General features: G+C 40.9%; 1 protein-coding gene across 4 annotated transcripts; it reads right to left on the reverse strand.

Moving 5' to 3' along the window:
• Positions 1 to 22: 22 nt before the first annotated feature.
• On the reverse strand, positions 23 to 22088 carry LOC110957889 (protein phosphatase 1 regulatory subunit 12A). 4 transcript variants are annotated; one of them, XM_051949845.1, is made up of 12 exons: positions 21978 to 22088; positions 19904 to 19994; positions 19618 to 19815; positions 19405 to 19513; positions 18200 to 18327; positions 9828 to 9844; positions 9592 to 9721; positions 7407 to 7511; positions 7233 to 7283; positions 6968 to 7018; positions 4237 to 4497; positions 23 to 2296 (listed from the first exon to the last, which is right to left on the reverse strand). In XM_051949845.1, exons 1-11 carry the CDS (start codon positions 21995 to 21997, stop codon positions 4363 to 4365), a joined length of 1035 nt encoding a protein of 344 aa, XP_051805805.1. In that variant the 5' UTR covers positions 21998 to 22088; the 3' UTR covers positions 23 to 2296; positions 4237 to 4362. The 4 variants fall into 4 exon arrangements, with proteins under 4 accessions (XP_051805805.1, XP_051805807.1, XP_051805806.1 ...); XM_051949847.1 differs by lacking the exon at positions 4237 to 4497 and adding an exon at positions 6190 to 6260; XM_051949846.1 differs by lacking the exon at positions 4237 to 4497.
• Positions 22089 to 23771: the final 1683 nt, after the last annotated feature.

Here is a 23771-nt window from a genome sequence, read left to right on the forward strand (position 1 = left end):
GCAAAAACACACAAAAAACAGCTTCGCCCTTTAACACTTTATTAAGCAAAGTGAATAAACCGATGTGTGCATATAAAGCCGTCATTCAACACATTTCACACTGTTCAACATAACATCCTGCATAGTTTCATATATGTGTACAAATAGCGGACACTTAACTGTCGCTTATTTCTAAGTAAATCAGTTTCTGTGACTGAACACAACACCAGTGTTACAGCATGCCGCCCCGGTTGGACTCCAAAACCATCGCATTGTTCGAGGAATACATGAAGCATTGAGGACCTGTGTCAGCTAACCCGTTTAGCGAGGAGAAGACGGATATCAAAACCCTTCCTGAATCTGATTTGCTATTTACAGTGACTAAAGGAATTTTAAATTTGAAGCCGATTGTGTGACGTAGAGACGCCGTGTTTTGAACTGAACTAGGCATGAGTCTTTTGTTTTTCCTCTTTCTTTTCTCTTGCAAACTGTTCTTTCAAACACATTGCAGCTCTCACATATTGAGAAACACTCCACTGCAGTAGCACAAGTGAAGATGGCCTCCAGAACAAAACCCAATTAAAACTTAGTAAAGTTTAGATTTATTACAGGACTGCGAAATTGGATTGTAATAGATGTTGCTAGGTGCACATGACAAAATGACGTTGTACTAAATGACTGTTACCCACATAATTAAACACACTCGCACCATTTTGAATCTTGATACCCTGGATTGTGTTTCATATTTTAGACCATACTGAGGAGGCTGAGATGAAGTGCCAGAAGTGATGTGTTTTTGTTTTTTTCACAGCAATGACTGAAGTGAATGATTTTGGTATTTGCATTTTCATCGCCTGACACAAAGTTGGCCAACAAAGTCGGTGTATTCCCTTGAAACGAAATCGAATAAACAAAGTATAAAGATCAAATCTGATAAATCCATAAATAAATAAATATATCTCTATTACAAAACAAAAGATAGGACATTTTCATCAACACACACACTCGGAGTGCCTCCGCTGTTCAGCCGTTGTGTTGTTGAAGATGGATACAGGATCAAAAGAAATATAAATCCTTTATGAAGGACATCGAAACAAAAACTGAAGCATGGGAGCTGAAAACACACAAAGAATCTGGCCAACGTAACATCGTGTTCTCATGGAAACTGTACCATTGTGAATGTCATAGGGGCGCTAGTGATCAAAGATGACCACCGTCCACACTCTGCTAAGTGCATCTGCTCAGTCTCTGCCTTTCAAGTCTCCTTCACATGCTGAATACAGTGGGGACACTGTCACATGCTGGGTTAAGAAAACACAATTGTCAAATACTAGCAAAATGTAATTTTCAAAAATGGTACAAATTGGATTAAAATGCTCATCTGACCACTTGGAATTGTGTGTTTGCCAAAGGCTTGTCGTTTGTTTGTATATTCGTGGGTCCTAAAACAACTGGACCACGAGCTGTATTTGAAAACCGTAGAAAAACACCCGCAGGTTTCCAAAGAGAAGTCTGGGGTTCACTGTTTATCTAACTCAGAGCCATAAAATCCACATTACGGAGGCACTGAATTGTGGCGAGCAGGCACAGCTGAGTGACAAACCTGAGAAAGTTGTCAATTGAGGAAAATACAACCCTAAACACGCGTCTTATGAAGCCTCAATAGCTGTAACATAGAGTGAAAATGTTTCAAACTTATTTGTTAAACGAGTTACTGTATTTCTAACATTTCACGTAAAAACGAAACTGGAGGTTTTATCTCTCATCTCAGTACAGTCTGAGTCTATTCTCAATAATTAAGATAATATTAAAACACTTAAATGCAGTGACAATGTAGCAACAAACGTGAATTCTCAATGTGATGTGCTGATATAATACAGTATCCTCATGCAAACCCCAGTGTTTGTTCGACTGGGCCTTCAAATGTCATCCAAACATCTGGTCCCTATTTTAAACATGTGAAAAATATTCCAAAAAACTATGACGAATCAAGAAGAGACTATTATACTGACTCACTTCTTTCTGTGAAATTTGACTGAAACTTAATAACACTTCTCTTTGGAGTTCCAACAGGAATTAGCAGAATAATGTTTCTGCAAACGCAGCCAAAGCGGCCCATCACCGTTCAGTAACTCGGAGAGGATCAGAACCTGGGACCTCGTGGATAATTAAACTGCCATATCAGGGTTGGAGCATCCACAGACACAGAACAGGCGCTTCAGACTTCTTTTCATTTGGACAGCTTGCTGATGACTCGAATGAGAGCCCCGTTCTCATCCTTTAGCCTCTGGTTGTCTGACTTGAGCTCTGTTAACATCTGAGGCGACAAAGGGAAAGAAATTCTATTAGAAAATCAGTAAAATGTCATGGTTACACACTCTTTGTAATTCAATTCAAATGGTTTTGCATGAATGCGTCATTTAAAGGTGCAGGCGGTACACAATCCCCCAGGGCGAGCCACTGGAATGAAAACCCTAAATCACCACCAACAACAAGTGGACTACAAGTTGTCTTTCACTGAAGTTTGAGGCCAGGCAATGAGGACATGCTTCACACTACTTGATCATGCAGTGAGGAGTGACACTGACAGTTTGTTCTGCGTGTGAAAAGTGACAGAGACTAAAGTCAGAGCGAGAGAAACTGAGAGAGGGTCAATTTCCCAAATCTAGGTCATGTCTCCCATGAGAAGCAATGACTAAAAATAACCACCCCCTTTGTCAAAGTATTTCCCCTCTACCGGAGACAAACAATAACCCTCCGCTCCGGCTAGGACACACTGCTGCAGCTGCTAAATGAGCAGAGGCACCTGGCATCAACATGATCGTAACCTGTGGCAAAACACGTGCACAGAGGCCGCTTTCGATCCTGTTTTCTCTGTCACTCTTCACAGTATACCGAATAATAATCCAAAATCTTAGTGCGCAAGTCCCAAGACCGTAGCAAAGCTGGAAATGTGGTTAGAGGAATAGTTTGACACTCGGGAATACACAAGATAAATGGATGAGGAAAGAGCTGGCTGGGCTCGGTCCCAAAATAACAAGATCTGCCTTCTACACTGTAAGAAATGAAAGATTTGTAACCGTGAGTTCAGCTTTTATTTATTTATTTATTTATTTTACAGACTTCACCTGATGTATAAAAATACAAAGAAAGTCCCAGAAAAAAATATGAATTTACATGATAACAGTGAAACTGTCAACAAAGTCCACATTATAAATCTTAATTTTTTACAAATGGAAATGCATTATTCTAGAATGTGTGACCATAAAATTACAGTTTTACTGTGAAATTTGCTAAAAGAAAAAAATAACATTATTTTACAGATATTTACCATTATTTGTAGTTTGTTTCTTTTTTCTTGTTTTCTTTTTTAATTACTTATTATTATTATAATTATTATTAATTTTTTTCCATTTTTGCTGTAAACTTCATTCTTTGACATGTTAAATCTTGCTTGTTCGATCTGTACAAAAACTGAAATGGAAAGGTGACAAATTGTGGTTTTTACAGAGAAGTTACGCACTTAAAGCTGTATATTACTTGTCCTGGACGGTTACAGTATTTTCTTTTAACCGTGGTTTTGAATATTTACGGTAGCTGTATTCTAATGAAACTTTTGGCAAGAAAGCATAAATTGTATTTCCTTAAAGGATGATATTCCTTGAACACGTGAGTGAATTTTACAATGGATGTTGTCTTACTAGGCTCTTCTATAGAAAATGCTCTGCAGAGGTTAGACATATGATTCTTGAAACGCATATCTTTCCATTAAGAGGACTTTAGTGAACAAAAACATACGCTGGAAGAAAATGAGTTGTCTATCTGTGCCTGTGGTTCATCTTGAAGGCTAATGATCTCATGCATTTAATTTCCTTTCCAGGACTGAATGAAATGATTATTTCCTTGTAAAACAAATTTGCGTTGATTACATATCACATTACACAGGACCTGCGTATAGTTGACTGCTGTAAGATCAATATCTGCTTTAAATGCTTCTATTTTTAATGCTGCAGCCTCCTGGATCTTCATCCAGATGGCAGCCAAAGGTAAAAGCAGCTCTTAACGCTGGGCTCATGTCGTGTGAAGCAGCATGCGACGTGAATGTAGCTAATAATACACTTCAAAGGAGGATTTATGAGGACTGTTTAGGGGACAGCAGAGTTTTCATAAAGGCTGTAAAGAAGACAAGGTGAAAAAAGAGTGCAAAGGAGGATGGGTTGCAGTGTGAGGGCAGTGAGCATACATAGGGTGCAGGACCTGCCTGAGAGGAACACAGCAGAGGACGAGGGGCTGAAGAGGCACCAGGAGGAAAGAGGAGCGTAGAGGTTATGTGGCTGAGGAAGGGAAGAGGAGGGGAGGAGGAAAGGAGATGATCGTAGAGGATCAGAGGTCCTCCGTCTCCGGCATGGAGGCCGTCTCAGAGAGGCGGGCGAGGACGCGCAGCATGGCTCTATTCTCAGCCAGGAGACACTCGTTCACCCTCCGCAAGGCCTGGACCTGAGCCAGAGCAGGGAAAGCCTGCACAGAGGAGGACAGAGAGATACAGGAGAGGGGGCAGACAGAGAAAAGCATGCGGGGAGGCAGGCCGTGTGCAAAGAGAGAGACTTATACAGACACTGTGTCCGTATCCACTCATACAGGCATGCACCCACACACCCACACAGACAGGGGAAATGAGAAACCCACAGATCTGAGGGATTCATCGGAAAAACTTATGTAAACAAACATTTACACAACAGGGATATTTCGAGAAGAAAATAGCAAAAAGCTGCAATAAGCAAAGAAAACTATGAAGCCTTTGGGTTTGTGCTCATCAAACCTGGGCTTTGTGTGGAGACAGGTGAGGCGTTGTTATATGCATAGCTGTGCAAACAGGAGGAATTAAAATTCATAGAAATTGACTAAACCTAACACTCTACTCTATTTGAGACTTTGTACAAGTGCCGAGGCAGTTACAAGTCAAAGGAATGGAAATGATTCATTTCCCCTCCTCTTCTTGGCCTGACATTTTGAGGGAAACCTCAATGTGGTTTGACAGAGACGTCTGTGGTTTGACGCTATTCTTGAAGGTAGACCACAGAACACACACACACACACACACACACACACTCACACGGGGCACTAGAGCTTCAGGCCACCCAGAGACAAGTTTGTAGTGATGAATGTGGCAAAGGATGATGTATAACAAGAACTTCCAGCTGCTTCTTATAACACCAAACACATTTAGAAAAGCAATTTGAAGCAGCCTGTGTTCAGGACTTAGCGGTTCATGCATATAATGTTCTTTCGGTTTTGGAATAAAACGGTGCAGCTTCTGGAGAGGTGCCCTTGGCAACAGTAAAGAAAAGGACAGATTGAGATGAGAATGCTTAATGACCGATATCCCTTACACTCTCTTAATATTGAGCTCTTTGATATTAAATCAGATCTGACCACGCTCTCGGGTGCTCCACATAATTCCGCACAGTTGCTATTCATTAAGTTTTAGAGGCTGTCAGGAATATTTCAGCCGCTCCGTAAGGAATGCGAGTGCCTACAAAAGTAATCTGACACTTTGGGTATTACCACAGTGCTACCGTTCTAAAAGGGAAAACAAGGACACACAGTGCTGTTGACGTGAGACACCTGAAAATAGACAAACACAGAGCTGCAGGGCTGGCAGTGCACCTCCTATAGGCAAGAAAAGAAACAGCAGCACACTGAGCATGAAGCTGTGCTGGTGTGTGCCATCTATAGGCAAGGAGAGGAGAGGCAAGACATCTGACACCAGTGGTCAATGAGTGTCATGAATGCAGCCACACAAACAAAATAAAAGCGGTTATTTTTGCTCGCCTGCAGACACAGATATCTACAGATCTTCAACGCTGCTGCTTTTCTCTTTCCTTGCAGGTGGTGCAGGCTGGCACTGACAGCTCCCCCTTGTGGACAATCTGCAGCTGGCAAAATGTGAGTTTGTGATTCAGTGCAAGCCAGTTCTCTGAGGTGCTAAAGGTAGAAGTTGTGTGTGTGTGTGTGTGTGTGTGTGTGTGTGTGTGTGTGTGTGTGTGTGTGTGTGTGTGTGTGTGTGTGTGTGTGTGTGTGCTCGTGTAGCTTCTTGCACTTCTAAAAGAATAATGAGTCCACGCGTGTAAACATGCCCCGGTCTCTGACAGAACAGAAACATGTGAGGTAGCAGGCAGGTGTCCATCACTCCTCATAGCGACCACTCACCATCCCCCCTCCCCTGAGACAGCCTGCCCTCAGGGCTGGTACCCACAGCGGAACCGCAGTGGGGCGTCCTGCTGAGGGAACCATGACAACACGGGAGGTCAAACATCTGCTGCACGTTAGAATATCCTCGTCAGTCTCTGCGTACGTTGTGTATTTTCTCAGACCGGAGCCATAACTTCATCGCTTTCATCCACTCACAAGCCAATTTTATGTGTCATTTCCCTGCACATACTCTGCAGACTCCATCTACTCAAGCCTTGATTCTCTCTGAAGTCGTGTCCTGTGTTTCTTAGCGAAGCAGAATGCGCTCAGAGCAGTGCAGGAATGTCTCACAAAAGCAGGTCTTTTTTGCTCTTGGACGGGGTTTGGTATTCAGCTGGAACTAGGTCACAATGTTCACCCCAACAGTGGGATAAGTGGAGCAGGGGAGCAGCAGCACAGGCTCCTCCTCAGCCTGGCAGGAAGTGGCCCGGCAGAACACTGTGGGTAATGAGCCTGAAGCATTAACCTTCCCTCTCCTTGTCTCCAAACCCACCTGGCTAACCACAACCCTGGAGTGTGCTGCATGTATGTTCTGCTCTGTAAAAACACTTTAGGCGTGCTTGATTTAGCTTGAGTGACGGGGGCTTGGCTGGAGGGGTGTGCCTTCAAGGACTGTTAGTGTTATAATGGTGTTTGGAGAGAATGTCGATGAGATAAATGACGCACAAACATGTGTCCGAGACAAAATAAATGCCGTTTAAATCCAGGATGGTATTTTGTTTTTGCTTGGACTGACCTTTATTTCCTCCTCCATGTCTGACACCCTTTTCTCAAGAGCTTGTTTTTCCTGTAAATAAAGAAGAAACAGCTGAAATAAATGTAGTCTCATGATCTCTTGGAAGCCCCACGAGTGAAAGGCCATTAGACTATGATTTGAAACAGATAGGAAAACTGGAGGAAAAACAAAACACAAAGATATTTGGACGCTCGTCCATCTCGACTGTGCAGAAGAGCACGATAAAAAAAATACCAAAATGCCAGAGGGTTGCTAAGACACTTACCCTTTTCTCCGATTCAAGTACTGTAGATCTTTCTGATATCCTGTCATGTCTCTGGAAGTTAGAGAGACAATGTTATAGGGGGAAATATCACGAGAATGTATTTAAATTTGCTCATGAAAGAAGGACAATACTGCAACAGTTTATTCAGGTTTGTGTAACATGCCTAAGAGGTACCTGGGTGACTTTCTCCAGCTGGGATCGTATCTTCACTAACTCTTGTTTGCTGTCGTGCAACCTGGACTTGAGTCTCTCGTTCTCATGCAAAGCTTCTGCGTACATCTAAAAAAGGACACGAGGATTTAGGAACAGCAAATTCTGAAAGTCCAATTTTACTGAAGTTTTAAAAAAAATCTAATAATAAAATAAAGCAGTGTCCTGTTTTACAAAGAAATTCAAATTTGAAATTAAACCACAGAACTCTGTGAAAGGCATTATGGAGGAAATAAAGCTATATATATATGTCAGGGTAGAGACTGTGATTTGGTAGAATTGGAGTCTCTACCAGTAGAGTTTGCGATTGTAATCTCTACCAGTAGAGATGGAACTTTAAATCTGACCCCTGCCCTGATCCCTGACCCTAACCTTAACTGACCCTGACCTTTTAATCTAACCCCTGCCCTGATCCCTGACCCTAACCTTAACTGACCCTGACCTTTTAATCTAACCCCTGCCCTGACCCCTGACCCTAACCTTAAAAGTCTAACCTTAGCTCTGACAAATCTCTACTGGTAGGATTGGAGTTTCTACTGGTAGAGATTGTGATCACAATCTCTACTGGTAGAGACTCCAATTCTACCAAATCGCAGTCTCTACCCTAACATATATATATAATCTGTATGCGCAGATAAATTGTGAAATCATTTAAGAAATCACCTAAACCAATTCTAAAACCCATTTAATATCAACATTTTTGATTTTTATAATAACAGTAGAGATCTTTTATTTTTTGTTTTACTGAAAATTACTCTTTACTACTATTCCTGTCACATATCATGGCTCAACCAACTCCTAAAATTTCCCCAGGTTTTGGAAATACAACTCCCATAACATTAAGCAAGATGTCAACTGAAAATGTGGTACTGTCATGGAGTCAGTTATTTCCAACAATAATAACATTTTCACCTAAAAATGTCTTTAAAAAGGAGCAAGCCAATGCTATATATTTCTCTGACTTGTCTACTCACACTATTCCATATGTGGGTTAACTCACAACTAAATTAGCCACATAATGTTAGCTACAATAGCTGTATGGGTAGTTGACTCAAGTAGTAATTAGCACTTAACTGTGGGCAACAACTTCAGCCCTGCTTGTTAGTATGTTTCTTTTACCAATATTTAATTTTAATTTTGGCGAATAGTTATTATAGGTGTACTGAATTAGTTACTAACAGCTCTTGTTTGCAGTGAGCCCATGGATTTTCAGACAATGATCATTGGATTAGATTAGAATGAAGGAAAACTTAAAAACTTGATGTAAGTTCTAGAGTTTTATGGACATGTATCATGCAGCTGTCATCTTAGTGATGAGATTCTGTCACAGACTTCTATTCAAGTTTCTTCAGGTTTACGAGTCCCCTCTTTATGATGTTTGTGTTTTTTTGTATGCTATGCTGCCTTTAATCTTAGCAGCATTTGATTCTAGTGTTTCCACAAAGCGCAGCTGCTAATCATATGTTTCCATACATAACAGACTTTGTGTCTATTCTTTAATGTATTTAACATTAATGTGATGTTGTAGTATTTTTTGGAAAGCCTCAAAAAGCAGTTTCCTAAAAAAAACAAATCTAAATGTAATATAAAGCCGTAAATTTATTTTAACAAGAGTATTAAGGTACAAAAAACTACCTTATGTGAAATGTGAAATATGTGAACTTTAAAGTAAATGATTTTTTTTTTTATGTTAGTTAAGTCATCCAATTATGTTTTCCTATTTGTACCACTCATGTTTGAATTTTTTTTTTTATTAGGAATCACTGTACATGGTGGTAAATAATTTTTGGCCACACTATTTCTACTGGTTCATGAAATCAGGCTTTGAAACTGTCTCTTATTTTAACAACAAAAAGTTGGTGTACTAGCAGAAAGCCTCTATAAAGTTAACAATGGCCTGGCAATCTTATCGCTTCATAATGATTAAATAATACTTCAGTCAGATGGAGACTGTATGTGTGTAAACACTAGACCTTGATACTTGCAATAATTCTCTGAGAGTCCAGTTAAATTATCAGAACGTAATAAAACTCGATACCCCATGCATAAACCTGCACTGGGATCCAACTGTCCAACTGTATCCAAAACTGCAGCTTTGAATCAATCACAAGGGAATGTGCTTGTTTGGATTAAAGGAAAGCGCAACTACCTTCTTGTAGTCTTTGGCAGTGGAGTCTTGCTCCTGTCGATTCAGAGCGGCCAGCCTCGTCTCTCTCCGAGTGTACGAGCTGGTTCGGCCCATTGGTTTGTCTGTCGCACTCTCTCCACTGGAGTCATACCTAAAGGCAGCACAGCTCATAGTCAATATGCAGGTTTTTAAAGAGGGTTTATTTATAATCCTTTTTGCTCTGTATTACAGAAGGAAAAACAAAGCTAAATTCTTACCTTGACAGTCTGTCATGCTGAAAAACAAAGAGGAAGCCATGTTAGTTTGATCACTCATCACCACAGCATGGAAACAGCACAGCCTAAAAATGTTCTGTCGTGGTTAGATCCATCCAGATTTATTTGTTTAATAAGACCAAACAAAGGCTTGGCAGAGGAAAAGTTTCCTTTTTTTTTTTAGACAGAATCAAAGCAAAACTTCCAATTGAATTATCACAGTGTGTTCAGAGGCCTGTAGTCCCTGAGGAGAAGAAGTGCATGCAGAAGAGAGATATAATTCACCCCAGCTCTGCACCGACACAGTTCACGCAGGTCAAACCTCCCCAGCGAGCCTGTTTAATCTCTGAGAGTAGGTGGCTGCCATGCAGATGCCTGCAGCATAAAGATGACATCATGACATCAGAAGTCAAGTATCTCCTGTATGACGGGCTGCCGGCTGACCTCAGACAACAGACTGTTATCAAACTGTCCTGGCAGGTTGTTGCTATGACTGGTCTGGTCTTTGTGGCTGCCAAGTTGCCTGTTGTGATCCCATTCTGTATTTGTTTCCATTTCACCAGAGGAGTCTGAAGGAGCTCTGTCACGTCTGTGTTTTCTGAAATCCTAGCAGAGATGTCCTTGCAATAAACTAGCACAAACCTGGTTCTGCGAGTCTGAATTACTTTTGTCTGTTTACTGCCTTCTGTGCTATTTTACATGCCGTACACTATCTGAGATGCCCAACTAGACCTGAGCAAAACTCACCTAATACATCATTTACTTTCATCAGATGATAAACGTGACATGAGATGATGATGAGACTAGAGGTGTTTGATATTCATACAGGACTGGAAACAAGAATCAAAGTGGGAGAGAAGCTGCTGTGATTTGAGTCCAGACTGATCCATGTTCTCTGCTGAAGTCTCGTAAACTTTTCTCCTGAAATCAAACATTTAGAGCTCTCCTGCCAGGAAAACGAGTCTTTAAACACCTCTGTTTAGAAATGCACCGCTATAAACATCTAATGTGGTGGTCTGAGCTGTTTGAGACACAAAGCAGATGCAGACTTTCACAGGAATATGTTTTAGGAGGAACAATCTATGTCAGTTGTTGCTGCGCTCACATTAACCGAGTTAGGGGATATTTCGTGCAGCGTCATAGCAGCTATTCCTCAGCAAGTGTTTACATAACTGAGCCAGCGCTGCCTGTCCTTATGTGGTCATGTGCTTTAGCAGAGCTATCCAGGAAAAAACAGACCTCCATGACCTCAGATGAGAAAGGGCTGAGGACGGAGCTAAGACGAGCTCTCACTCACTGACATCTCTTTGTGCAACGCCGAGGAGATTCCTCCATCAGATTTGATATTCATTCATTAATCAACAGGGGATGATAGGGTCCCTGGTCAAATGAATAAATTATCGTGAAGCCTGCTTGTGGGGATATGAACCAAACTCTTTCAAGATTATTAGCTCCTGCATGCAAACCTATTTCACACACTAAAGGATTAGGAAATTGGTGAAATGAGTTTTTTGAAGACTTAATTCCAATAAAAATCTTGAGTGGACCCTGTGGGTATTACAGGACCTGGTTTTTAGTGAAAGAGTGAGTCCTCACAACTAAATAAACGCACAACATCCGTACTGAAATTAAGCCAGAAACTCCTTCTGAAGGCAGCTGCACCAATCTGACGCTCTTGTTAGGAGAAATGGATGGAGTGAGAAGTGGCACATGTGGCTCTGCAAGCTATTTGAGGCAGAGCAGATGCAGGAGGAGATATTCAACAACAGGGTGTCAGCCTGGTGGAAACAGCCTCTGAATCGGTGCTTGCTTGAACCACGGGCTCTATGTAAACACAATTGCTTCCATTTTTATAGCTTGCCAGGACCACAGTCGGAGGTACGCACACACTCAGGCCGCCTGCATGAGCTCACTGCTACAGTGCATAGCGGATAATATTAACAGTTCTTTGCAAGAGCCAATGAAATCCTCATTAGAGGACTCTTCAGCAGCCTCCCTCTCACCTCTCTCACTTCCCCCTCTCTTTCTGTCACAGCATCACTCCTTCAGAGCTGACTGGATGACTGCAGTAGGAAAATCTGAGCCACATGCACTCTCACTCTCTCTCTTCACTCCCACCAGTGGAACTGATACCGCACACACCACCATAAAAGACGTTTCTTCCACATTCACTCACCTTTCCTTACTTCACCCACTCCTCCCTCTCTATTAACTCTTTGCAGTGCAAGTTTTCAGGCAACTGAGAGCATCTTCCCCCTTTCAAGATCACTCATTCAAAACGCACCACATCAGATTCTGCTTATAATCAATAAAAAGACCCTATTACTGCCTCATTGTTAATAATACTGATGCATAAATCCATCTTACTTTGTTAAAAGTGGGTTTTAATTACTTTTCATGCGGCTGGCTTAGCCCCGCGGTTCACAAAATAAATCTGAGAGGTTGTGACATGATTAATGGAGCACAAAAAGAAACAAATCTGAATTACGACATGCGTATTTTTCAGACTGTTTTCTAATTGAATCTTAGTTTTTAATGAAAAGTTAAACAATTTTACTTTTAAATGGACTTTCTGAGACATTTAGTGGGAAAATTTGGTGGAACTGCTAACAACTAAGACAACAATGTTTGTAGCCTCTTGAAGAAAATTTTAAAACGTGTTTATTCTTTAAGTGTGTCCATTATTTTCAAATATGAAATGTGAGAGTATCACATAACTAGTTGCTGCTGGTATGAAATAAATGTAGTACAGTAAAATGAATAATGTCACACTCTGAGATGTAGTGGAGTTTAAGTGTAGGGAAGAATAAAATGAAAACACTTCAGCACAAATAGCTCAAATGTGTACTAAAGTTACCAAGTACCTACTTTTCATCGCTGTGAACATCTGCCAAATATTAAGTGTCAGCCACTAATGCAAATGTGTTCCTGTTTACTTGTCTTCCTTTTGCTCACAGCTGTAACACACATTGTATTTCTCTAAAGAGAAGCAGGTCCTCATCAAACTATTGTGGTAAGTGCTGCAAATGTTGCATCAACCTGATTCCAGCCCCGTCTGCATTGCATTTTCTCTCCCAGGAAAACTCTGCCAATTTGGATTGGGCTGACATAATGGAAAATTAATGCCTGAGTTTCACCACGGACACAGCAAATAGAGAGACTGACACTTCTTGAAAAGAGCGTAAAAGAATCACAACATCCACTGGAGGCATTCACTGCTGGCAACTGTGCCTCAGTGAGAGCGTTTGCGGTGTTGCATGACATTACCGTACATGTCCCCAAGCAGACAGAATCACATTTTGCCATTTCTTTTCATTTCTGTCTTTCCCTTTAAATGTGCCTGTCACACAGAGTACAGCTCAGTCTGATGCACCGACATAAACACAACGGTCCAACAACACTCATGAGGATAAGCCACTTAGACAGAAAAAAATAACAGGAAATTACAGAAGGAATGTTTGATTCCAAGTCTTTTCCAGAAAATGCGGTCAGACTCTCAGTCCTGCAGAGCAAACGCTCCCCTGTGTATACATGTCATTAAACAAACTGAGATAAGTGACGGATTAGTCATGCATGTCCCCATAATCATATAGAAACTAGCAAAGAACTTCTGTGATGTTAGAGAAATTATTAAAACAAAATCAGAAATGACAGCAGCTAATGTTCAAATACTTTGCTGGTTTATGTTATCAATTATTCTGCCAGTTGTCTTCTTGATTCATTGTATTACGAATGTGATAGAAAAGTGAAAGTTTAAGGAGAACGTATCAAATAAACTGCTAAAAATCTGAAAGTAATCAGTTTATGACAAAGAAAAGCTTTTATTCTTCACATTTGTGGAGTTGAAACCACGGAATATTTAGCATTTTTGCCAAAAATGACAAAGATGATCGATACTTTAATGATATAGGCAGTTTCTATAATTTGTTTTATGTTCTATCAGTTGCTAAACTAATTGATTCAAATTATTGTTTAGATGTCTGTAAAATCAAGACAAATCGGCTTTTCTAACATTTACAGAAAAAAATACTGTCTTTGAAGTAACACGAGAGACATGTTGAACTGTCATACAACAAAGTCACTTGCAAATGAGTAAATAAATTAAGAATTATGGCATTAATAATTCCCAAAGGGGTTCGGAAATACATTGTTTCAAATGTCAGAGACATAAAAAAGTAAAAATATTTCCTGTTAGGTGTAATAAATGATAAAGTTTTACATTTGAAAGGTGTATTTCTCTAAAAGAAGAGCTTACTCTGTAGTTTTTGTCTGTAGGGGACGGAGAAGACGGCGGCGACTCTGTCAGTGACTTTCTGGTGCGAGTCAGGTCCTTGGTGCGAGGGTAGTAGGATGACATCTCCCTCCTCTACCCCGGACTGGCAGGTCAGCTTCTACTGTAACATTCAACGAAGCCACCACCAGATAACAGCTGCACAGACGCACAGCTTCCCTCAAGCAACGGTGACGCAGATGTCCATGACTGCGTTCCCAGGGAATCCTCAGCAACAACAGGTGTGTGTGTGTGTGTGTGTGTGTGTGTGTGTGTGTGTGTGTGTGTGTGTGTGTGTGTGTGTGTGTGTGTGTGTGTGTGTGTGTGTTTATATGTGTGTGTGGTGTTTCAGTTCAGCTCCCATGAGCTGGAGAAAGCAGCAGCTAAGTTTGGAAGGATTTCAGATGTGTGGTAACGCCTTCTTCAAAGCTCAGGCAGATAAGCAACAATCAGATAAAAATGCAAAGAACAACAACACACACACACACACACACACACAATAAATCTCTGCAGATCACAAAAATAAAGAAAATAGCTTTTAAAAGAGGAAAACAAACAAATGATTCTCCCTTTGCTCCGCTCTGTCAGCACTGAGCTCCTTCATGAAGTGCAAAAATGTCCAAAAGAACACAACCAAGACAGAAAAGTTTGTTCCCCGTGCAGCCTCCTTCCTGTGTTCCCCAAAGTTATACACTCTCCCTCCCTCTCTCGCTCTCTCTCTCCCTCCTTCTCCTTTCAGTGTTTGGTCGCCCTCCCAGTCCCTCCACCCTCTCACCCCCTCACCCCCTGCCTCTCCCCGCTCCCTTCAGCTTTGGCAGCTTTCTGTGGCAGCCGGCCAGAGGCTCTGCTATGGATGGACTCGGCACTGAGGGCTAAAATTGTCCACTGATGTGAACAGGGATAAGGGGAGGTGGAGCACAAAGCCGGAATCAGGAGGGGGGCTGCGGCAGTTTGTGTCCTGGAAGGTCAACACACGGTATTACCTGAGGAGCCATCAGCGACTGTGAAGTGCAGAGTAACTGGATGCACTCCAGAGTGATGGAGAGCTGCTGTTAGTGTGAGTGCTACATGGTGTTAACACGGAGCACTTACCACACATCTGCTCTCCCTAAAATATGCTTAATTGACCTCAAGTTTTGCAAGATTAATAAAGCCATTAGTTACTTCAGATTTTATTTTGGTGTCTCATCCTCTGGCCTTCTGAGGAGCAGCTCTGTAACAGCATTTTTGTTGTTCTATCTTTCTTTAAAGTCACTAGCTTATGGGGGGAAAAAAAGTTCTTTCTGGACAGAGGTGTGTGATTGATGGCGTTTTCATGTTAGCTTAGCAAAAAGCTAATCCTCAAACTGCTAGATCAGCTCTGTCCAAAATCTGCCAACCAGCACCTCTAAAGCTACCTAATCAATAAATTATATAATTTGTTATATCTCACTGTTTCTGCACAGCTCGTCATAAAACATGATTTAACATGTTAACTTTTGAGCTTCAGTGGGGCTCATAGGTAGACTTTCTAACATTAAACAGCATCAGGCTAACTGTTCCCCTCTTGCTTTCCGTTTTCCACCTAAAAAGCTAAATTTACCACCTGGTGACTAGAACTTCGTGTTCACCACAGTGGCATAAGTCTTCTCACTTAATTCTTGGCGAGAAAGCACATATGGATTCTTCCCAGAAAGTCAAACTGTTCCTTTAAACATGCAAAAGTCCCCTTATGTGCTTCCCATAGTCCGCTCTAGCCAGCTCATTGCTATCTTCCTTTTATAGTGAGGTTTGCAGCACTTCGCTGTTCCTTGACTCCCTTATCCCTGCTCAGGGCAAATAGATGGAGGGAAAGATATGACTGAAGGACAGAAATACAGGAGAATAGAAGGACTGAGAGAAGATGGGAGACTTGATTATTTGAAATAAAAGAGGCAATGGTGAGGTGATGTGGCTTTCAGTTTAGGGCTGTTGGATAACCACTCACACACACAGCATTCAGACAGAGGTGTTAATTTAACCACAAATACCAACACTTGTATCTTAAGCTTTTCGTGAAAGGTTTCTGTTTATAGCCTCAGTTCCTAAGATATTTTCTAAAGCATCAATGACAGATTGTTCAAAATAAACCAAATGTACTGTAAGTTGTAAAATTTGGAGACATCAAAGCTGTATATTTACGTCCTTCCTCTGAGACCCTCTGACTTGGTGGCAGTGAACTACATTGGCACAAGACTTGTAATATTAGTCTATCCCCGCTGGAGTCCCCTCAGTCTGATCTTCGGCCTTAGTTATAGGACTTTCCATATGGGATATTACACTCGTGCATTTTTGTAAAACTGAAAATAAGAGTCTACCAGAGATCACTTGAGTGCTGCAGCAAATGTAGGGGAGGAGGTTGCGCTTCCAGCAGGATCAAATTCCTTAATCCCCTCCTGCATACAGTGATATTGTAGGAGAAAAACTGGTTGCAGAGGTATTCTTGTTAGCTCCGGTTGTCACCACCAAGGAGCAAAATCTCTCAGTAGTTTTGCTCTGCACCTGTCTTTGTGGAAAATCTGCTCAGAACATCATGGAGTCATGCAGAGGTCGGATCCAGTGATAGGCAGCCTGTCATGCTCGTGATGAAGCCTCCCTGCTCTGTATGATTATCACAGACAGATATAGTCCTCTCAGTAACGCTGAGACTCTCATGTTACCAACAGATCTCTGTTTCAGATTCCAGAATAGGGGACTGCTGCACCGCTGACCTGGACTTAGCTCACTGGGAAGCCACTTTCCATTCATGCTGTACCACACGCCCGTAATCATCCATAATCTTGTCACAATCTTGTAAAAGTCGCCGCCTTATCATCTCTTTTGTCCCCTCTACTTCCCCTTCATTGTGCTATCTTTTTTCATCTCCTTCCCAGAAACCCAAATTAATAGATTATCTCTTCTGAAACATAAGTGAACTGCCAGATTGTGCCGGGCAGGAGGAATTAGTGATGAGGTTCGGGGTCGAGGTGTTTTACAAGCAGGTGGAGGAAGAACAGTATCCATTCAGAAGGTGAAACTGAAAAAAAAAAAAGTCAATCCCCCTGAATCCGAGGCTAAGACTTGAGCGGAGAGCGTCTCACTTTTGCCCAATATGGTATGGAATGCTGAGACACCTCAGCCATGTGATGTGAAGAAGCAAAGTGACTTAGAGGGAGCTGGTGGGCTGGTCTTCCTGGACTGTCTTTCTGTGAGATATTAACCAGCAGTTAAAAGAATCTCTGAACACATGCTTCACATCTCTGGTTGCAGCCAGTCTTCAAATGTTGCGTCAGAGATCAGAGCGGAGCTGCCTTTGAAGCTTATTTAGCTTTCGGATGAGGGAGAACGTGAACATGGAACAATGGTGCTAATGAATATTTGAACGGAAAAATAACCTTTTTGTGGCGCACGATTTTCACCTGTGAGGGATTTGATCCACGGATAACATTTTCATAAATAAGAAGTCATGCCACTTTATGGTAATCAAAGTATGTCTTGACCACATTTTAGCTTTAGAACACATTTTAATGGGAGCTTATTGTATTAAACAATCATCTGTAGCGAGCCGGAAATACTTGGCTATTCTGGGGCAAACTGGAAATGAAAAATACATTGGACAATCCTTTGGCTCCATCTAGTGGCACAAAGAGTAAATATTGTTTCGAAGTTCTTTCTGTTGAGACTGTGTGATTGTTAGTGAAGTATCCATCCATCCATCCATCCTCTACACACTGCTTTATCCTCACTGGGGTCGCGGGGGGTGCTGGAGCCTATCCCAGCTGACTTGAGCGAAGGCAGGGGACACCCTGGACAGGTCGCCAGTCTGTCACAGGGCTACATATAAAGACAAGCAATCACATTCACGCCTACAGGCAAGTTAGAGTGATCAATTAACCTCAGCATATTTTTGGACTGTGGGAGGAAGCCGGAGTACCCGGAAAAAACCCACGCATGCACAGGGAGAACATGCAAACTCCATGCAGAAAGATCCCAGGCCCACCCTGGGAATCGAACCAGGGATCTTCTTGCTGCAAGGCAAAAGTGCTAACCACTACTCCACTGTGCAGCCCATTAGTAAAGTAGAATTTTATAAAAGTTTCCCGCATACCTCTGCTTTGTAGTCTGAATCCTCAACATCACAGCAGTGGTGCCTTTGTTGTTGTGTTGCATCACCCGCCAGCTGTGCTGCATCTTCAACAGGGTTCTGATTCTCATCTCTCCACCATCCCTCACCAACTGCACATAAAACGGTTTTATGTTTTACATATTGTTTAAGCTCTGGGGAAACATAACAGTGGCAGTGCGCTTTATTGCTAACAGATTAATGATTTCTTTGGGACTTTAGAGCCTCGTTCACTGCTCCAAAAGAGACTGAACATCATTTTATCACTTTGATACAGGAGTTCGTTCAAGAAACTTGGACTTTATTCCTCTTTTAGTGTCTGGAAATTGTAAAACAGTGTTAAATGAATTGGATTTTCATATTCTCTACATCTGTGGTTGGTGTGAATTTCATGCAGCGCTGCGCTCCCTATTCCCAAATAATAACATCTGTTCATACAGGGAGTCAGACGCCTCTGTAGTCTAAATGACCCAAATACATCAAGGGACATCACGATGAAGGATAACATACTGCACCTTCTCCGTCTGTGTTGCTTTCTTGCAAACACAACAAATATATTCTGTAGATGCAGAGTTACCATACAACATGTAATGACCTAACACACAAGCATTTTTCTTGAGGCAATAACAATGCCTCAGAGTTCTTCTCATTTTTATGAAATGCGCAAGCACTGTTTGTTGTTTTTGTTGTTTTTTAAAACGACAAACCACTACAACAATAATTCTCTTAATATTGAGTTTTAAGATAAGATTAGTTAACATAAGATAAGCTAAAACTTCATTAAGGAAGGAAATTCTCGTGCTAGATGTTGCTCAGAAAAAACAAAATGACATCACATATGAATTGTCACGTCTTGTAGAAAAGCAATAACACATACAGCAAGCATGATACTCTACTAAAATAAGATAAGCAAGCTAAAATAAAGCTAGAATAGAAAAGTACAAATATCTGATACTGAGATTATAAGTAATATCACACACGATGATGAAATATCACACATGAAATTGGAATATTGCACCTGAAAAATGAAATATTGCAGTTGTAATTAGGTCGGAAGGGGGAAAAAAGCTACATATTTGACGGAAAGATATGTTTCTTTTTGGAAATTTTGGCGCTATGTATGATCATACAGCATTATGGGAGGTAGAGTCAAAGCATCACAGGTGGTAAGAATTCAAAGTTTTTCCTACCTCTGTAGGAGCTGTTGCAGTAAGGCACACCACAGGATCCAGCAGCAGACAAATACGACAGGTTTGGGGACTCAGCAAGGGTTTCTAACCTCTGTTCAATGTTGCCCTCCTATGCATGAATAAGAGAATAATTCTGATTATTGAATAAAATCACAAATATCATCCAAAGTCAGGATAGAAAGTGTGATCACTGAATGAGTCTCTCCTGGTAACCTCGTCCATTGTGCATTTCAGACTGATCCCCGCCGTGTCTGCAGACTCTGTCAGGTCAATTTGAACTCTCCTGTCATCTGGAAAGCCTTTCCTCAGACCGGACCTGTCATCCAGAGGGCCTCCTGCCTCCTTCTCTCTGTCTTGAAGAGACAAGCTGTTGGTCTTCTTGGCCTCGTTCAGGTCCGTCAGAGTCACACCCTGCAGGATGTTCATAGAGCTTCATATCGCTCAAGAGTCAAACACAGTGTGTTAAAAAATAAACTGCTGTGGGCCATTTGGTTTTTACCTGTGTTGACCTGCGGGTTTGCCTGGCATGACGGGACTTTGCTTTCCTCTGGGACTCTGCTTCTTCATCTCTGACCGGAGTCAGATACAACCTGGGTCAGTGAAAAACACACAAATATGTGGATGTAGTAAGTTTACAAGAGGACATAGTCAGAGAAATAAGTTAGGACAGTATACATTTTCAGGATACAAGTGCTGCATTTGGATAAATATGACACAGACAGAAACAGGTAATGATAATACAATAAGAATAAAAATAATATATAGGAAAAAAATAAGTAAGTTACAAAACTAAAACCTAATTCACTGGGAAAATGGACCAATTAGACAACCCGGTCTCACGGGGATTCGTGAAACTGTCACGTAAGTTTTAGTTTCGGTTTCGTGCGCACCAACACGATTTCGTCATGTTTTTCGTGCCGCTCACCACGAAATGTTTTTCGCTGTGGTAATCACATCTGAAAGTGGTTTATACCGGCGGATTCATGACGATCTAAGCTGTCCATCGGCGTATACTGCTTGTGTGATCGCGTTTGCGGCCGCCGGCCGCCGGACATTCTTGAAATTCCTATGCAAATTGGTAAGTGTACCACCGGCTTATGGTTAGGTTATGGTTAGGGTTATGTTTAGGTACGATGTCATGCAAAATATAGCGTTGGATTCGCCACGGTTTTACATTAAAAATATAATATACACATTCTTTTGAAATACGTTCTGAGTGGCACGAAAAGTCCGCCGTTTAAAATACATTGGTGCGCATTTCGTGGTGAGCAGCACGAAAAACATGACGAAATCGTGTTGGTGCGCACGAAACCGAAACTAAAACTTACGTGACAGTTTCACGAATCCTCGTGAGATCGGGCTGAATTAGAATAAAACAAAGAGGTCAAAAGTCAACAACAACAACAATATGTAATTTTTATTGTGTGCATCACTGAATAATTTTTTAAGGTGTAAAACTGTAAACAAGAACAGTATAAGTGAACATAATTAAAGTCTTACAATTAGGTTTGAACACAGACTATCTACAAGACAGGGCCACAAAAAGAATAATGCCCACCTATTCAATGTTGCACTGAAATGCCAATTTACAAAAAAACAAAAACAAACAGCAATTATGCAGTGAACATGTCTATCACTGTGTTGTTCATTTCATTTGTTAAAAATATAACTTCCAATAATAAATACAGCAGCACTGACTATATTTCTTTTATTGTGACCTTACACTGTATCAGCAGGTGTAGGCTACTCCTGTTCTGCATTTTTGAATAAATTTTCCCTGAGAAATGCTTCAAACTAGCAAAGCAAGGAGATCTGAAAAGATTCAAGCACGATATCCACCAGCGGCTTCGCAGACGCAAACAAAGAGCTGAGCAAGCATCAATGGAGAGGCTCATGTTTTACCCACAGCCCCTCCTCTGCTAGGCTTTTACAGGTATTGATCTGTCAGTAGTGGAGTCACATTGAATACTGACTGAGCTTCAGCAGGCTGGTCAGCCGCACAGTCTACTGTATGTAATGTACAAAGCTTTGAATATGGACTCCATGACTGTGCACAGACACATAGACTGAAACCACCAGTGATACAGTAAAACAATCAAGAACAAAACTAGTTATAGTCATCACTGGTGCAGATGATCAGGAACAGATTAAATAATGCCAGAATTTCATCTTAGGTCTTTTTTCTTCAAATACTCTGAAATACCAAATTGCAAATACAGCTAATTGCTCCTCTTAAGCCACAAAATGAAACATTTAGAATTAATCAGCTAAAGTAGCTGTTAAAACTAACAGCCTTAAGTAAGTGATTACTAATGTACATTTTAAAAAGCAAATCAAGTATATCAAAGCTAATTTCCAGCCCCCTATGTAACAACCTCCAAGCTCACAGTCCATTAACTCTCTGAGGCCTACAGCACCTGCTCAGAGCGTAGTTACTCTACATTAAGATGACAAACGACAGGGCTTGAAGCTTTGCCAGAGTAGAAGCTTGTCAGACTGGAATTTGTAAAAGGAAATTGGCAAAATAAGAAGCCAGGAATAGAACAGCATGACTCAGCCACTGTGAAACTTACCTGGGAGCAAATGCTTGCATGGTCCCTGTGGAAGGTCAGAGACTGAGGCACTGAGACACTGCAGCAGTGATGAGAGGGAGAGGCTGGAGAAAATGTCTCTATAACCGGCTGGGGTGGAGAGAAAGAGAAGGAGAGAGGAGGAGGGAGAGGGACTTCCTGTCTGGATGATGCCTACACAATCAATATAGGCTTTCTGTCTGCTAAGGTCTGATCCAAGCAAAATGTCAGGTCCCTATGTGAGCAGCAAACACATTTATGCTAAAAGCATCTGACAGTTTATTTGAACAAATCATAAATCAGTGATACGGAGGCTCGATTAACTTTGTATTTCCAGAGGACAATATAGAGCTCCTTGTAGTCACAGAAAATGAGTTGAGATCATTTATACAGTTATTCATCCAGCTGTATGCAGCCTATGCAGAGCAAACTTAACCAAATAAACATTTGTCTGGTAACAAGTAAATGCCTGACTTACTGAGACCACACAAAAAAACTCATAGTTTCAACTGGTGCAAGAAATGTTCAGCTGCAGTAGTACCACAGTGTAAGATGACTAAAATATACACAGATCAATTGCATTCAAAATTTTGCTCACGCTGTAAAAAGTGCATTTGGTTTTAGGTTTACTACTCTGCTTGCAATGTGCATCCTGAAATCCACATTTCAGTTTTTCTGCTGGAATTAAACAGTCATTGAGAGGGAAAGAACAGGACAGGTAATAGCAAAATCATGTTCGACTTTTTATATTTAATTAAAGCTACATTCGGTTAAATTAAAATTCAGTTGCAGCAAAGCAAAGCGTTCATCTGAGAGGAATCAAACGATTCACATAGATCAAATTTGTGGTGATAATATTACTTGTTAACCTTATTGGATAAACTCAGTTCAATTGCTTGATACTAATTCAGACAATTTATTTAAGCTATTCCAATAATTTTATTTTTTCACTGTAATTCTAGACCTGTCATCAGCTTGTAGTGCATTGGTTCTTGTCCAAGTAATATTGTTGTATTATTGCATAATTGCCACTTAAATATCAGTGTGGATGAAGCATGTTCATGTTGTAGCAGGCTGATTTAAAGCTATACTGACTGCTATGAGTCTAGACCAGGCATGGGCAAATGACAGCTTTGGGCTTGATGCGCTGAAAAAAAAGGGTGACCAACAACACTGTTCCCACTGAAACTGAATGTGAGTATTCTTTACTTTGTCAGTATTGTCTTTAACATGTAATTCATTTCAGTTTGCACAATCTCCAACCATCTGATGCTGGTCTGGCCCGTTTGTCGAATTTCAAAAGTCAATGTGGCCCCTGAGCCAAAAAGTTCGCCCACCTCTGGTTTATCACCAGAGGTGATATCTCTTACACACATAAACACTTTCATTTATGTAATGAAAATGAAATACAATTAAGATTAGAATGATATTTTTACTCTGTGATGAATTAAATTGCCAGAATAAAAACATAAAGCAGGAATTTCAAACAAGGTGCCTTAAAAATTGCAGGGAAAACAATAATATCATTTAAACACGTTAAAACAAATTTATAGGTGTGACCCCTAACATGCTAGCTCAAGTTTGTGGCATCCTGTAAATGAACAGTACGTAACAAAGATTGCATGATAGTTTCTGTCCACACAACAGGTACGATAATAAATATGACTAGTTGCACAGATTGTCACACCCTGACTGTATTTTTCCACCACAACTTAAGAAATAAAGGCCCTGTTTTCTGCACTTTTTTTTAAATCAACAAATCCCGTGAAAAAAGGAAAATCAATACCAACTTCAGCT

Source organism: Acanthochromis polyacanthus, chromosome 6 (genome assembly GCF_021347895.1).
Source record: "Acanthochromis polyacanthus isolate Apoly-LR-REF ecotype Palm Island chromosome 6, KAUST_Apoly_ChrSc, whole genome shotgun sequence".
NCBI lineage: Eukaryota > Metazoa > Chordata > Actinopteri > Pomacentridae > Acanthochromis > Acanthochromis polyacanthus.